The sequence below is a fragment of the Crotalus tigris genome, unplaced genomic scaffold (genome assembly GCF_016545835.1).
Source record: "Crotalus tigris isolate CLP2741 ecotype Arizona unplaced genomic scaffold, ASM1654583v1 scf7180000018825.4774228, whole genome shotgun sequence".
NCBI lineage: Eukaryota > Metazoa > Chordata > Lepidosauria > Squamata > Viperidae > Crotalus > Crotalus tigris.
In genome coordinates this window covers 2,313,329-2,330,875 of record NW_024097215.1, presented here as the reverse complement: position 1 = coordinate 2,330,875, position 17,547 = coordinate 2,313,329, and the positions used below count along the sequence as shown (strand labels likewise).

The following is a 17,547-nucleotide window of genomic DNA, read 5'->3' as shown; positions in this document are numbered from 1 at the left end:
GGAAAGAACAGTGTCTGATGATCCAGGTCACAACAATGTGCAAGGACTCTAGTATGAAAACCCCCATTATTAACAATATGAAGGCTAAAACAAGAAGGACCCCATTTTTAACTCCAATGGTCTTCACCCTCGTGCTGTTCCTGAACACAAAGATGTCACTCACACAAGTGGGTTTTTCACTTTTTTTTTTAATTTCACCAATGACCCTTTGCTGTTCCTCTCACTTTTTGACCTTGCCCTGTGCTGCCACCGCTTCCATAGCCTTCCTCACGGTCTCTTCATCACCCAAGAACTGCATGGGCTTGGTAGGCTTTAGGTTGTCATCCAATTCATACACAATGGGAATCCCAGTTGGAAGATTGAGTTCCATGATGGCAGCATCAGACATCCCTGCGCAGAGACAATGAAGCCAGGTCAGATAAGCATCCACCGAAGTCTTCTACACACCGTGGTCAACAATAAAACCAAGCCAACCAAGTACAGGTCGTCCTTGACTTACGACCGCCATTGAGCCCAACATTTCTGTTGCTAAGTGAGACAGTTCAGTGAGTCTGTCCCGTTTTATGATCTTTCTTGCTACAGTTGTTAACTGAATCACTGCAGTTATTAAGTTGTTAAGTGAATCTGCCTTCGCCATTGACTTTGCTTGTCAGAAGGTCGCAAAAGGTAATCACATCACCCTGGGACATTGCAACTGTCATAAATGTGAACCGGCTGCCAAGCATCTGAATTTTGATCAAGTGATCATGGGGGTGCTGCAATGGTCGTAAGTGTGAAAAAACGGTCATAAGTCACTTTTTCAGTGCTGTTGTAACTTCAAACGGTCAACTAAAGGAACTGTAAATCAAAAACAACTGGTAACTCAGTCTCCCTTCCATTTTAAATCTAAAGGTTAAATAGGGTTGGTTGTGGGGAAGAGAAAGCTTCTTCTCTGTGGATCCAATAAAGAACTCTTTCCCCCCCCCCCTAGAAATGGTTCTTTCTCTCAAGAAGCCCAGATTGGTGTCTGGGGGGGGGGAACATGCAATAAAAGAACTTACAGTGGACAACAGGGCCAGACCAAACTGTAAAAGCGAGAAAAATACAGCGCTTAACCTTACAACAGATCAAAGCCTTTATCAAGATGATAAATGTCTTAATTCATGCAATCACTCGTTTGAAGAGAGTTTGGTCCAAGGGTCCTTGTTACCTCGGCAAATGTCAAGCTATGCTGGCTGAGGAATTCTGGGAGTTGAAGTCCACAAGTCATAAAAGGGCCAAGTTTGAAGACCCCTGCCTTAGATACTGTCTAGCAGTGGTCTGGTGCTGGAGAAGGCTCTTGAGAGTCCCTTGGACTGCAAGAAGATCCAGTCAGTCCATCCTAAAGGAAACCAACCCTGACTTTTCTTTGGAAGGACAGATATGAAGTTGAAGCTCAAAGACTTTGGCCAATGAGACGAGAGGACTATGTGAGAAAAGGCCTTGATGTTGGGAAAGACGGAAGACAAAAGGAGAAGGAGACGGCAGATGATGGGACGGTTAGATAGTGTCATTGACACAATGAACATGAATTTGGGCAAACTCTGGGAGGCATTGGCATGCTAGAGTCCACAGAGTCACAGGGGATCATGAAGACTTAGCAACTGAACAACAGCAACAAGCGGTGATTAGGATTTCTGCCATTTAGATGTAAGACCCTTCTGAAGCATCACAGCAACTACCAGTGAAGAGGATTAGCAGAACTTTGGAAAGACTCTGAGCGCTTCTTTGAGCCAAAGCAAACGATGTCTCGTCTCCTTCTTTAATTGTGAGAAGTATCTTTGCAACCTTCCCAACTTTGGGGGATGTTATGGAAACGGGCTCTTGGGGCAGAGATAGGGGAGATAGAAGTGCTGTTAGTGAGCACCCAGGATGAGACAGAAGAAGCAAACCTTCCAGCTGCACTTTTAACTTTTGTAATACAATGCCAAACTGGAAATAGCAACACAACCTTCAGCCGGCAGCATGTCAAATTGTCTTCAGTTCATTTCAAACCACAGCTGAGGCTGGGTAGCAGCTTTTCCAGGACCATGGCGATAGATGGAAAGTAGATAGCAGAGAGATTCTCCCATCATTGCACTCAAAGTGTTCCCTGCCTCCTTATAATGCAAGGGTCTTCAAACTTGGCAACTTTTAGACTTGTGGTTCCCAGAAATCCTCAGCCAGCCAAGGCTGGCTGAGGAATTTTGGCAGTTGGAAGTCCACAAGTCTTAAAGCTGCCAAGTTTGAAGACCCCTGTTATAATGTGTATCGTCCAGTCTTCTCCAAATTCAACCCTCTCAAGATGGGTGGTCTTCAACCTCAGTTCTTGGCAATGACCTGTTCTAGAGAATTCTGGGAATTGAAGTCCACATACCTTGAGAGCGCTGAACTGAGGAAGGTTGGTCTGACATCGTTTTTATGGCCAACAATGCCCCTGGCCACACGCACAACCTATAGCACCTCTTGAAAAATAAAAAGAGGGGATGGATGAAAAAGGAAGGAAGAAAGGAAAGAAAAAAGGAAGGAGTAGAGCACGAGGGGTAGGTAGGTAGGTAGGTAGGTAGGTAGGTAGGTAGGAAGGAAGGAAGGAAGGAAGGAAGGAAGGAAGGAAGGAAGGAAGGAAGGAAGGAAGAAATGGAGCATGAGGAAAGAAGGAAGGAAGGAAGGAAGGAAGGAAGGAAGGAAGGAAGGAAGGAAGGAAGGAAGGAAGGAATGGAGCATGAGGAAGGAAGGAAGGAAGGATTTGAATAGATATTTGTGAGAGTAGAAAACAAGCTTTCCACTGTGCCTTATGATAAACAAGTTTAGTAATTGGCCATGTCCATCATGACAAACATTTTAAGGACAGACATGGCAACTACTAGGTGAGAACGCCCATGCCAGATGTCCTTGCTGGCTCTCACGGTATACTAATGGTGTATAACTCTCATAATGGTGGACAATGGTCATTCTGTTAAGCTGGTTTATACGAGCCCCATGTTGCAGCAAAATGCTTCCCACAGAAGAGACTGCGGAAACATTAGGAGTGTCCGAGAAGGCAGACATAAGTTATCAAGGTTCAAGGAGCCCAAATACATATCTGAGGAGAGACAAATCTGACGATCTGCCCACGTAAAGGTCACCTGTAAGTGATATACTCCTTCGCGAAGGGCAGGACTTAGCTGTCCTTTGGTGCTCTGGCATTTGAGCAACTCTCTTAGCAAACCTGGTTGGTCTGGCCAGGCAATCAAGATTACATATTAGGCAAGCGAGTGCTGAGACCTAACCTGTATGACCCCATATAACAGGGTTCTTCAAACCTGGCCCTTTTATGACTTGTGGACTTCAACTTCCAGAATTCCTCAGCCAGGCACAAGTCATAAAAGGGCCAGGTTTGAAGACCCCTGCCACATAGGGCCTACAGGTCTGAACCCCCCCCCTTTTTTGGGGGGGGTCTTCTTGGTAATTCCCTGGTTCAGTTCAGATCCAGAAGAGCCAGGGAAATATTCACCTTCGTGTTATCATGCTAAGCCATACTTTGCTTAACAAAGCAAACCATTAGCTGGGTCTGCATGCTCATTAAACCATCAAACAAACCAGTCTCATAACAGTGACTGGGTTGATCTGGAGGCCTTAGTAAAAAGAGCTTGAGGAGGTGAGATCAAAAGGTGCAGCCAAGAAATTAAAAGATGCTTGAATCTAGGGTGGAAAGCTATGGCAAATCTAGACAGCATACTAAAAAGCAGAGACATCACCCTGCCAACCAAAGTGCGTATAGTCAAGGCCATGGTTTTCCCAGTTGCAATGTATGGCTGTGAAAGTTGGACCAGAAGAAAGGCTGAGCGCCAAAGAATGGAAGTCTTTGAACTATGGTGCTGGAGAAGACTCCTGCGAGTCCCCTGGACAAGGTGATCAAATTGGTCAGTCCTAGAGAAGATCAACCCTGAGCGCTCTTTGGAAGGCTAGATCCTGAAGTTGAAACTCAAGTACTTTGGCCACCTAATGAGAAGGAAGGACTCACTGGAGAAAAGCCTAATGCTGGGAAAGATTGAGGGCAATAGAAGAAGGGGACGACAGAGAATGAGGTTGCTAGATGGAGTCACTCAAGCAGTAGGCGTGAGCTTCAATGGACTCCAGAAGATGGTAGAGGACAGGAAGGCCATGGGGTCGCGATGGGTCGGACACAACTTTGCAACTAACAACAACAACACTTAAAATAAAAAAGAATGGATGGAATTGGCTTGACGGCTTCTCCTTCTTCTCCTCCTCTTCCAGACAAAGACATTGTGTGAGGCAAGAGGAAGGGGAAAATATATGGGTATTATGATTATACACGAGGCTGGGGGATGCTTGGTGGTCCTTACCTTCCAAATGTTTGACTATCCCCCGGAGGCTGTTTCCATGGGCAGCAATGAGTACCCGGTTGCCCTGTTTGATCTTGGGTGCAATCTCATCATTCCAGAAGGGCAAAGCCCGGGCAATGGTATCTTTCAAGCTCTCACAGGCTGGCAGTTCTCCAGGCTTCAGTCCTGCATACCTTCGTTCCTGTATGGTTCGAAAGACAGAAGACAATGGTTAGAGCGGAGAAGGGAGGACGAGAAAGTTTGGGTCAACCTCAGAGGCTGGGGAATGACTTTTTAGAAGAAGAGAAGGAGGACGAGTAAAGAAGAAATGCATTGATTCTATTCTTCATTCTTGATCCTTCACTTCGTCAGAGTTTAATGTGTTCTTTTTATTTATATTGTATCAAAGAAAAAGCTGGAAGTATTCTTTTTTCTGCATTTCTCAATCTTTTCGTTTTAGTTCTTGCTCATTTATCTTTTAATTTGATTTTGGGTTGGGTTTCTTTGAATATATATATATATATATATATATTTGTTTTCTGAGGTTTTCGCGGGTATTTGTATGTAGGTCTTTGGTTGTTCGAGTTTTCTCCCACGTAAAATTGGAAGTGTCTTGACACTTCCAATTTTACGTGGGAGAAAACCCGAACAACCAAAGACCTACATACACACACACACACACACACACACACACACACACACACACACACCACATTCGGATCCCATAAAGCAGTGGTTCTCAACCTGTGGGTTGGGACCCCATTTGGGGTCGAACGACCATTTCACGGGGGTCGCCAAACAAGGCTGTCTGCCATTTTTTCCCCACTTTTCTTTGGCCACGCCCCTGGCATCCGGTGATGTATAAGTGGTTGGGGGTCACCACAACATGGGGAACTGTATTATGATCATATTAGTCTCCCAACTTAATTTTTTAACTCTTTGTTAGAAAAAGAAATCTGAATTTGTAAATGTTTCGCAGTAGCGAACTTGAGCCTGCTTAACGCCCCTAGTTGGGGGGCTGCAAGGCAAAAGAGATTGTAAAAAGTAGAACTGCAGTACAGCAGTCAAAATGTCAAGGTGTAATCAATCAGACCGGTCTGTCTGAAAAACTTTCTGTATATACTCCCTTGACTCGGCTGACAAAGAGGGGAGGAGAGCCTGTGGCTTGGTGGTTAAACAACTGCCTAGTATGTAAACTGCCCACGTTCGAATCCGATAAAGGGTATGGCTAACTGATGAGAACAAAAGAGCTCAAAATGGCCATATTAGTCTCCCAACTTAATTCTTTAACTCTTTGTCAGAAAAAGAATGGAAAAATATATCCACTCAAAACAAATTAAAAAATAAATGAGCAAGAACAAAAGGAATATATGTATGTATGTATGTATGTATGTATGTGTATATATATATATATATATATATATATATATATATATATATATATGTGGAAAGGTTTCCCTGTCAGTCATGTCTCTATATATGATATTTATCAATATATATTGGGGGGGAGGGGCACGATGGCTCAGTGGTTAAGAAGCCGAGCTTGCTGACAGCCTGGGTTTGAGACCTGAGCACTGTGTGATGGAGTGAGCTCCTGCCCACCTAGTAATTCAAAAGCATGAAAATGTGAGTAGATAAATGGGTACCACTTCGGTGGGAAGGTAGCAGCGTTCCATGTTTCGTGATGCCATGCCAGCTAAATGACCAAGGAGGTTTCTTCAGACTCCCTTGGCTAAAAAACGGAAACGAGTACCACGCCCTGTAATCTCGGTGGACAAAATATGGATTACAACCTTCCTTAATTAGATCATCCCAGCCAGCGACGTATCAGGTTGGGGAACTCCAATGTCTGTCCTGGTTTGTCCATCTTAGTCTGGTACTTGAAACTATGGGATACAGTAGGCATTTTTTTTTTTTAGATATTGCTGAAAAATAGCACAATGAAATAGCAGCATAGGAGACAGCTGTACTTTCTGCTTCTTAATGAGTTGGGAGTGTGGGGTTTTTTTTTTTTTTGCAAAATGTGGAATGCATCTTTGGAAGGCAGAGGAAATATATTTGCACTTGTGTGGGTGTTTTGATGAACTCAGGGGAGCTAAATGCTCATGAATACCAGAAAAAGCAAACTACTTGTGACATTTTAGAATAATGAACTCCGGAGCATCAGAGAAACCGCTTGATAGCCTCCCCCTTTTTTTATTATGACTAATAGCATTTGAATAATTTCCAGACACTTCCTTCGTTAAGTCTTTTGTGGCAAAAATGATAAATATTCTTAAAGGATTAATTGGCTAATCTTTAAAATGTTAACAACTTAAAAAATAACAAATGCCTTGGCATAAGCTTTCTCGTACTAGGAAGAGAAAGCTGTCTCTTCAATACTGAATTATTAAATAAAGTAAAATCAATTAAATTAAAATGACATGCATGAGGTCACAGATGTTTAATGCTACCTATTTTAAAAATAAGATTTTCATCTTCTGTCTGCATTTTCCATTTTGTTTGCAATTACCTCGAGTTGGAGGCCAAGGCTATCAGGCTTTGCAAAGTAGCCTCTAAAGAGCTAATTAAGTAGCATCCTTAAATGCCTGTAGACTAACCTTACATGTTTCATTAAATTATGCCATGGTTTAATTGTGTTATGGTTTAGAAAACATGGTTGATGGGTTAAGCAGTGTTTCCCAAACTTGACAATTTTAAGGCATGTGGACTTCAACTCCCAGAATTCCACAGCCAGCAATGCTGGCTGTGGAATTCTGGGAGTTGAAGTCCACATGCCTTAAAATTGTCAAGTTTGGGAAACACTGGGTTAGAGTGATGAGTGACCTCAGAGCAATATGGCTCATTCAACTAACCATTGCAAATTATGCTAAAGTGTAGGGAAACATTTAGTGTTAGCCTATAGCTTCTCACCTCCTTGTAGCTAGTCAAAATTCCGGGCAAAGACCGGATTGGAAATCATTTCTGGGTCAACATCATAATTTAGGACTCTTTGTCAAAATTATTGCAGGGTTTTGTTTTTTTTCCAAAGGAGTGCCATACAATTCCTGGTAGCCTAGCCTAAGTTCAGTTTTTAAAAGGTGGCTGTAGAGCTGTGGGGTATAAGAATCCTTACCTTTACATAGATAGCTAAGAGTTGTTTAAGAGGAGGAGGAGGAGGAGGAGGAGAAGAAGAAGAAGAAAAGAAGAAGAAGAAGAGGAGGAGGAGGAGGAGAAGAAGAAGAAAAAGAAAAAGAAAGAGGAAGAGAGGACGAGGAGGAGGAGGAGGAGGAGGAGGAGGAGGAGGAGGAGGAGAAGTATAATAAATCCCATGTTCAAGTTTCCTACTTCTTCATTCCTAATTTTAAAATATCAGGAAATACTGTAAAAGTTAAATACAGGATATGGATATGTATAAGTAAAAATATACGGATAAATGTTTTAATTGAGCTTGTTGCAACTAGAAATCTATCAGCTTAAATATGATATAGCAAATGTTAAGGGAAATAGAGAAGGAATTTTTGGATGATGTAACCTGAGATATGTACTACAGAATTTTGTTATTGTACTACTGACTACCCAATCACCACGCTGCTTTTCAAATACTTAAATGTAAAAGTGGAAAACCAATACAAACTTGTTATAAAAAATATGTATCAGGAAATGCTGACTTCTTTGCTAGACGTATTGAAGCAGGAATCAGGCCATCACCTCTTCCTACACTGATGAGGAATCTGAATTAGATTACTCTGAAGAGTGTCTTCTCCAGGTTTATTGACTACACCTCACCCAGCGTTAACATCTTCTACAGCCTGCCAAGCCAAAACTAATCCATGCATGTTAAAGGACACAGGACTATGCAAAGCTTTAGACTTCCCCATTTTTAAAATGGGACTTTCCTTCCCACAGGCCCATGTTTCTTGCGCAGCATTCTGCCCAGATGGAAGATCTTTGCTGCAGAAACATAAGGAGGTTTTCCTCTCAATATGTTGTAACAGCCAATTGATGAGCTTTTTGCTACCCATATTTCGGACATTCTTCCAAAAAAAACCCACAAACAAACAAACAAACCACAAGGAAGCAAAAACAACTCTTCCCTTTCTATATATTTTATTTTCACATCTCACATCCTGGCTGAAAATTAGACTAAGGAAGAAAGTGCGTCAAGGTCACCTTCTCCCCAAGCTTCCTATAAACAAGGTACAGGTAGCCCTTAACTTACAATGGTTCATTTAGTGACGGTTGCAACGGTGTTGAAAAAAGTGACTTCGTCACCGTTTTTCACAGTTACAACCTTTGTATGTAGCAGCTCCAGGGTCACGTGATCAAAATTCAGGTGCTTGGCCACGGGATCATACTGATGACCGTTGCTGTGTCCCAAGGTCACGGGATCCGCTTTTGCGACCTTCCGACAAGCAAAGGCAATGGGGAAGCCAGATTCACTTAACAACCACAGTACTAACTTATCGAAGAAGAGGGAGTCAAGCTCTTCTCCAAAGCGCCTGAAAGCAGGACAAGAAGCAACGGATGGAAACTAATCAAGGAGAGAAGCAACCTAGAACTAAGGAGAAACTTCCTGACAGTGAGAACAATTAACCAGTGGAACAGCCTGCCTTCAGAAGCGGTTGGGTGCTCCATTTCTGGAGGTTTTTAAGAAGAAACTGGATAGCCATTGTCAGGGTTTCCTGCCTGAGCAGGGGGTTGGGCTAGATGACCTCCAAGGTCCCTTCCAACTTTATTATTATTATTATTATTACTATTATTATTATTATTATTAACTGCAGTGATTCACCATAGCAAGAAAGGTGGTAAAACGGGGCAAAATTCACTCTTACAAACGTCTTATTGAATCAGAGACATTCTGGGCTCAATTGTGACTGTATTTTATTTTATTTATTTATTTTTATTTTTAAAATTTATAAGCCGCCCCACTCCCGAAGGACTCTGGGCGGCTAACAATAAAAAACACATAAAACATAACAAAACAACAATACAAAAACAATCATCCGGGGTAAGGTTTTATAAACCTCAGGCCTGCCGGAAAAGCCAGGTCTTAAGTAGCTTACGGAAGACCAACAGGGTGGGAGCGGTCCTGATCTCCGGGGGGAGCTGGTTCCAAAGCGTGGGCGCCATCACAGAGAAGGCCCTCCTCCGCGGCCCCGCCAAATGGCACTGCTTGGCCGATGGGGCCTGAAGGAGGCCCAGCCTGTGGGATCTAACCGGATGTAGGGAACTGTGAGGTAGTAGGCGGTCTCGCAAATAGCCTGGCCCTGAGCCATATAGGGCTTTAAAGGTAATGACCAACACCTTGAATTGGACCCGGAGACCAATAGGCAACTGTAAGTTGAGGACTACCGGTATTTGAATACACACCTCCACCGTCCTAACTGGCCAAGGCCCACCACCCGTCGGTCCTCTCATCGAACGTTCTGCTGCCACTGACCTTGCTGATGACTTTGTAGAAAGGGTGGCCTTCATCCATGGGGGGAGGCGGAATGTCGTAAGACCTTCTCCAGATTTTGACCTGCTCCTCCCCATGCTTGGCTGCGGTCTCCGCCTTGTTGAGGCCCGTCAGACCCCCGTAGTGGCGTTCGTTCAGGCGCCAGGTACGAATCACGGGCACCCACATCTGGTCACAGCCGTCCATGATGTACCAGAGGGTGCGGATGGCTCTCTTCAGCACCGAGGTGTAGAAACAGTCGAACTCATAGCCGGCTTCCTTGATGGCCTGGGCTCCGTGCTTGGCTTCCTCCTTCCCCTTTTCACTCAGTTCGGCGTCGAACCAGCCGCAGAAGCGGTTCTCCTGGTTCCAGGTGCTCTCGCCGTGGCGCACAATCACGAGCCGGTGGGTTGGCATCGTTCTGGAGGAAACAAACACCGTCGGCCTCAACAAGGAGCCAGCACCGAACGCCGAGTTTGGCTGCTGCCCGGAGCTACCCACAGCGAGGAGGACAGTTTTGAGGCTATTTATACAGGTCTTCTGCTCTGCCCTGCCCATCTCGCCCCTCCTGATCAAGCAGCTCCATCTTCGGAGCCATTCATGCTGACGGAAGAGCGGTTCTCCCATTCTGGTTAAAAATAGCAAGAAGATAACTTCTTCTGGCTGGGCCAGAAATAGCAGAAGACTTGGCAGAGCGGAGAAGTTTCTGATCAGAGGCCTCTGGCTACAAATGAAACGGAGGAACGGGATGGTGAGAACTTCTCTAGCACCACCAACTCTGTGAGCAATTGGGAACTGCCAGGAGTCTCCCTTTTCTTAACTGCCATTTATCACCCAGGCTCAAGAGCAAAGCAGAAAGGCTTTTCCTGGATTAACGGAGAGTTTATGTCTTGTCTTGTCTTCTCCCCTGTTCAGAAATCAGCCCCATTTCTGGATCAGAAGCACAATGGAAGATTAGTAAACCCTCTTCCTGTCTATGGAGATTCCCAGTTATCCAGGACATGGTTTTCCCAAAGCTGCTTTTCCAAAAGGCATCTGGACTTTCTTTTTTTCCTTAAAAAATGTTTCGCTTCTCATCCAAAAAGTTTCTTCAGTTCTGAAAAAACTTCTTGGATGAGAAGCAAAACATTTTCAAAGAAAGAAAAAAAAGGCAAAAAAGTCCAGTTGCCTTTTGGAAAAACAGCTTTGGGAAATCCTTTCCTTTCCTTGCAGCAAATCCATAATTCTTCCATGATCCTCCAGATTAAGAAGAATCCACCGCCCAAATAAAAGCTTCATGGGTTTTATGCAGAGTATCAAACGCAGGAACTTATTAAAAATCTTAACTGCTCTTCCTTTCACCTTACTGCTCCTTTCTTCTCTCCCCAAAATATTCTGAGAACAAGCTGGCATAGAAAAGACAGTGAAATTGGTGCCCCAAACCCCTTCAGCTCAAAACTAGGGGTGGTATAATTAGAATTGCTATCTTCACACAATACAGAAAACCTTGATCTGATCTAGGGACATTGCTGTGCATATTTAAGGTTGGCTCTTATTAAAAATGCATCTAGGGCTGAGCTAAATACTTGTGGGAAGTCAGCCCCCAGAAAAGGAAATATTAAAAAGGGCAGAAAAATATATTTTCTCAAAGGATCTTAAAGAGACAGAAAAGCATGCCCAGTTTTTCTTAATAGCCCCAAGTCTGCCTCCCCCAAGCAGAAATCAGGTCTGTACAAATGTAAACCATCAGGAAAATTGGAGCTAGGAGATTAGGAAGACAAAGATTAACTCACAAAGGCCAAACGGCACACCCAAACTCAGGTCAGAATACATGACACAGAAAATAGTCTCAAATCAGGAACAGGGAATAACTCCAAACAAAAGGCTCCAGAGGATATATGTATATATTTCCTACATGTGCTGGGCCCCTTTTTTTCTCTCCTGTTTCCTGCCAGAACCATCTTTCTGTCTGGCTCTTCAACAAACTGCAACCTTCTTTCTAAAGCAGTTGCCATGTTGTTTATCCCTGGCTTAGATGAATCATGATGAAAACTTTTCTTTCAACATACTAAGAACACAAGAGCAGGCCAAGGTTTTAATTTTTTTTCCTCTTCTGTATAATTGGCAGTCCTGCTCTATGGCTAATGCGACACCAAAAGGCCACTGAGCCACTGAGCACTGCCACCAGAAATGGCCGGTGTAACTTGGCTTCTCTAGCGAGTTAAATCATCATTATACTGTAGGAAGAAAAACCAAACCAAACCCATAAAAATCTGAAATGCCCCCATCTGGACCAGCAGGTGGCACTGTGGATCAACAATCCGAAGTTTGTATTGAATTTGTCCCTAATCTAGTGCCCTCTAAATGTGCTGGACTTCCATTTTCTTTGCAAAAACATAATTGTCTGAGAATTATGGGAACCCGAGATCCAACCCATGGAAAAAAAGCATTCAGGTTTGAGGAAAGCTGCTTTCTTGGTGCCACAAGGGGATATGGACAATACTATAATCTCGATAGGAGAAATATCTTGTCAGGGGAACTTAAGTAATGTTAGAATTTGGACTAAACTCTTTTTATCTGCAGGCTTACTCTTTGGATACAACCTTGTTGCCTGTCAAATGGGCTTGTCTTGTTCCCATGTCCTTCCCAGATGGTCTCTGAGCATACAGTACTTTACTATACATGTGTATCAACTATATATGTACAAACATGCAGCCCTCTCTTCAGTCTGTTTGCAGAAAGGAACCCCTACCTCCATTCCTTATTTCCTTTCTTTAGATTAAAGATAGGAGATTTAATGTGAAGAGCAGACTGACTGACTCAGATTGGAGGCGTCTTTCAGCCCAATCAATGCTTTTTAGAATAGTTATCAGCGAAGGAAGGCAGTCTATAGTTTTACTTGATTGTAACCATTTTTTTTTTTGATAGATGTATATTGCTATAGGGCAGGGGTGTCAAACTCAATTTCATTGAGGGCCACATCAGCATTGTGGTTGTCCTTGGGGGGGCCGGATGGGTGCGGCCTACTGGGTGGGCGTGGATGGAGTGGGTGTGGCCTACTGGGTGGGGCATGGCCAGCTCTACATCATTTGTGTCAAGGGTGCCTTGGGCAGGAGTGAGACAGATCTGAGGGTCTCTGGCAGAAGGGAGTGGGACCGGGGCAGGCACCAAGGCATAGTCCATTTCTTCATTCCTCACAAAGGGTGACACCTCTCCAGCATGCACCCAGGGGGTGGGGCCGACACAGCAGGAGCTGGTTCCTCGCTGTTTCTAGACGGCCTTGTGGAGCTAAGACTGAATGCATTTCAGCATAGATGGCCACCACAAAATTGTACATTGGCTCCCAGACGGTCTGGGCCAGGGCCAAGGCAGCGGGGGCCATTCGCTTACTGTTTCCAGGATGGCTTCGCGGGCCACATGAAACCATTTCGCGGGCCGCATCCAGCACCCGGGCCTTGTGTTTGACATGTCTGCTAAAGGTAGTCCTGAGTTTACAACCATATGTTTCATACTAAAGTTACAATGGCACAGAAAGTGACTTATGACCGATCCTCGCACTTATGACCATCTCAGCATCCCCATGGTCACGTGATCAAAATCCAATGCTCAGCAACTGGCATGTATTTATGGCAGTTGCAGTGATCACCATCCTGCAATCTATTCAGCTGGCTTCCCACAAAGAAAATCGATAAGGGAAACTAGAGGCAAAAAAAAAAAAAAGTTGTAAAATCACTTAACAATTGCCTTGCTTAGCAACAGAAAGTCTTATCTCAATTGTGGTCGTAAGCTGGGGACTATTTGTAGTACAGTATTAACTTTTCCCACGCTTTTCAGTGCCTTCACACATCACTGCTAAGTTAAAATATGCTTTGTTTCCTTTCTCCTAGTTGAGATTTAAATATAACTGATGGGCAAATGCTGTTGGTGGGAGGAAACATTAAGAAACTCAATTGGAGCCTGGAATGCTGACTTTTTTCAAAAGAATAATAGCCCCGTTGTGTGACATCTGGGCAAAATCACACGCAGTGGGGATATTTAAACTTTGCTTGGATCATGGCTTGCTTTCAACCCTTACCTGTGTCAAAACAATTACAATGTGTGGCTTTGCAGGATGCATAAACCAAGACTATAGCTTGACCTCAAGTTTAAAGAACCAGAATATTCTTCTTATATTTGCTAAGGGCAGATATAGTCGCCAGAAGAACACTAACCTCTGTTAATTAATAACCAAGTAAAAACAAAAATTACATAGGTTTATAACAGACCAATATGGACCAAAAACTATTCATCTGATACGGGAGGAAGGAACTGAGAGAAATAAAAAAATCAAGTTGGCAATATCCAACTTAAATAAGACTATAACATGTAAGCAGAAATTAAGTATTAATTTAGTATTAAGGTATTTTTCTTGTCCACAAAATATTTTCAGGTAAGAAATTACTCCTTACCAGCTAAGCTCCAGTGACTATGACTGACTTTTCTTGAACCAATCACATCACAACATGCAAATGCCAACTAAACCAGGTCATAAACATTTCCAAGGGAGGGGGGACTCCTTCATTATGGACCAAAGCCACTTTTTCTGGGGCTGCAGAAATCAGAAGCCCTTTGAGGTATGTCAGACCAGGAAACAGATGCCAGAAGGACTGCTGGAACCCTATGGCAGCCATAGTCTGATCAAGGTAATTAAATCTTGATAGCTTATCTAATTTTCTTCCCATTCTTACACCCAAGACGATCAAGGCAGTGCAATCTTGAGTTACTTTCTCACCTGCTCCTCTCTTTCAGGGATAAGCTGATGTATATGTAAACCTTGCATTTTTCAAGGTTTCGTCAGTATTCCTCTACAACACGGGTGTCAAACTCGATCACGTCACATGACGTATCGTGATGTTTTTTGCCTTTGTGGGGCCAGGGTGGGTGTGGCCTGTGCATGACGCACCCAGCCTGCGGGCCGCCATCCCTGCTCTACAATAACAGAACAGCAAGAGAAGATAATGGAACATGCCCCATTGGCATGAGTCCTCAATGGCTAGGGCCCATTTTCTCCAAACTTATAACTAAGGCCAGCCTTAGGGATCCTGCTCCATTTTACCTTAGCCACTGAAGAGAAAGGTAGATAAGATCCCTTTCAAATCAATGGGATTTGAGGTGTTTCCATTCAACGGTTTCCTAGGATGTCAGTTGTAGTATCATCCATCATCAGCACTCTTAGTTATTTTCACTTCCTGGTGGGAATATATTTTTTCTTTGTACCTTCCAATATTATTTGCACTGAATTTCAAAGCAAACAGGTGGGACTCGATTGTCATGTTTCTGTTGCAATTCTGTTTATTGTTAGCATTTCATTGTTTGTACTGCAGACCATGTTAGAAATTTTTGGGGTTTAAGAGCAGGTAAAAACATGCATTTCAAAAAGAATCCTGCCTGCCAGGTAGCCTCCAGCCAGCCCCCTCTCAACCTTCAACAAATGCCCCTATACTAATATCCTTAGAGTGCAGTGTGGGAAGAATCCAGAGAAAGAAATATTTTGGGAAATATTAAAAAGAAAGAAAACATTTTCCCAAAGGATTTTTAAAGGCAGAAACCAACCCCCCCCCCAAGTTTCTCTGTCCCAAACAGAAACCAGGTCTGCAGAAATGCAGTTGTGATAATCTTGTCAGAAAGATTGGAGCCAGGAAGCCAGGATTACAAAGAAAGATCCCTAGAATCAACAATCCCTCACACCAAAAAATCCAACAGTCATTAGCCACAACCCCAGGGAAGCAGAATATGATCCACCACCATCAGAATACCAGAAAGGCAGACTCAGGTCAAAGTTCATGCCACAGGAACAACTCCAAACAAAAGCTCAAGAAGGTATAAAAGCCCACCACTTGTTCCATGTGGTCCGTTGTTTTTTTTTTCCCCAAAGCCATCTGTCTGTCTGGATCTCCTCTTCAATAAACTCCAACCTTCTTTCTAAAGCAGTCTCCATATTGTTTATTCCCAGCTTGAACTGGACCCCGATGAAGATTTTTCTTTGGACAGCAGTGAGGAATTGAATCAGGTGCTCAGCCTGGCCAGTGGGTGGAAGCTAAAATCCTGAGTCCTGTTTCTTCAAAGGAATCTTGCAAAGTGCCAAAATATGCCTACGGATTTAATAAGGCAACATTTGCATGACTCTTCAAGGCCAGAAGTCCCCAACCTTTTGGGCACTAAGGACCGGTTCCATGGAGAGAGGTTTTTCCATGGACCGGAGGGTGCGTAGTTTTGTGTGTTGCCTGCATCACGCAGATGGGGCTTTGCTTGTTTATGTGGACCAGTTGCTGGCATGCCGCACCCCAGTACTGGTCCACGGACTTGAAACAAGCAAATTTATACCAGGTGAGATTGTGATACATAGAATGCTAATCTAACGTATTTGAATGGTTTTGCACTTGGTGAACTCAGCCTGCATTAAATCATGGCTTATGTCACACAAACTATTTATCCATTTAGATCAGCTTTCCTCAACCCGATACTCTCTGAATGTATTGTAACTCCAGCTCCCAGAATCCCCAGCCAGTCAGTGTGGGAAGCAAGGAACGCATCTCATACTGTCTTCCAGTCCGACAAGTCCATTTTGTGATGAATTTTAACAACTAGCACACAGTTTTCCTTCTCAGCGGGATGTTTTCTTACAGGAGTAAACTTCAAATCTGGTAATTCACGGACCATTAAGATGGGGAGAGTAGACGTTAGATAGCAATCCTTTGGAATCTTTCCAGAGGAAAGCCTTGAGAATTATCCCTAGCACAGTGTTTCTCAACCTCGACCATTTTAAGGCCTGTGGACTTCAACTCCCAGAATTCCACAGCCAGCATTGCTGGCTGTGGAATTCTGGGAGTTGAAGTCCACAGGCCTTAAAATTGTCAAGGTTGAGAAACACTGCAATAGCAGAACCCAGAAAAACGCTTTAGTACCTTACCAGGGAGGAACCGAGTTTACACCCAACGTCCGCTGGCCGGTTGCAAGTTCTCCAACGCTCCCCAAACAACCTTGAGAACGGGAAGGGGGGAGAAATTCTTACCCCCCCCTCCCGCCCCAAACCGGGAGTCGACAAACGCAAGGAAAAGATGTCGGCTTTTGGTACCAACCTCGCAAGCGCCGTCCTTTGGCTTCCCACGGCCGCTAGGGGGCGCGCCGGGAGCGATCCCATTGCAGGCGGGCGCTGCGGCGGGATGGCAGGCTGGGCGGGAACGGAGCCTGGCTGGGGGGAAAAGGCAGGACGGGCGCTGTAGATTTCCACTGCCCCACTTGGGCCGGGTTCTTCTTCCCCGGGGCGAGCTCGGCCTTCCCCCGCCCACAGGCTCGAGTGAGTCAGCAGGGAGCCGGCTGCGGCTCCCCTGCCCGCGGGCTGGCTCGGCTCGGTTGCTGCAAGAAAGGGCGTGGGGCGCGGCCGCAAGAAGCGCGAGCTGCAGAGCAGCCGAGCTCGACCCGCTTTTTTTGCAAACCGCGTTTCGGCTCGTCCGGCACGGACCCCCGAGACAGGGCCGCCCCGAAAGCCAAGCTCGGTTGGGGGCTCCGACGAGGGCCGCGGAGAGGCGGGGGACGGACACCCCTGCCCACCCACCCCGTCTCCCGGGCTCTCGGCTGGTGTTGCATTGCGGCGCTCTCAGCCGCGCGGGCGCGAAACGGCGGGGCTGCTCCCGAGCCAGCGGGAGAAACGGGGCCAAGCGCTTTGTTGCCGCAAGGAGCATTCGAGGGATCCGGCGGGGAGGGGGAGGGTCTCTACCGGGACCCGGCCGGCCTGCGGGAATCCTTAGAAATCCTTTCCCTTTGCAACAGGGACAACTGCTCTTCCCG

At 44.8% G+C, this 17,547-nt stretch overlaps 1 protein-coding gene across 2 annotated transcripts; it reads right to left on the bottom strand.

Annotated features, from left to right (window-relative positions):
• Positions 1–168: 168 nt before the first annotated feature.
• On the bottom strand, positions 169–16,966 carry PGAM2 (phosphoglycerate mutase 2). Of its 2 annotated transcripts, none has more exons than XM_039356592.1 (4): positions 16,839–16,966; positions 9,745–10,162; positions 4,344–4,524; positions 169–390 (listed from the first exon to the last, which is right to left on the bottom strand). In XM_039356592.1, the coding sequence occupies exons 1-4, from the start codon at positions 16,898–16,900 to the stop codon at positions 221–223; spliced, it is 831 nt and encodes a 276-aa protein (XP_039212526.1). In that variant the 5' UTR covers positions 16,901–16,966; the 3' UTR covers positions 169–220. The 2 variants fall into 2 exon arrangements, with proteins under 2 accessions (XP_039212526.1, XP_039212527.1); XM_039356593.1 differs by lacking the exon at positions 16,839–16,966 and adding an exon at positions 16,670–16,806.
• Between the last annotated feature and the right edge of the window lie 581 nt (positions 16,967–17,547).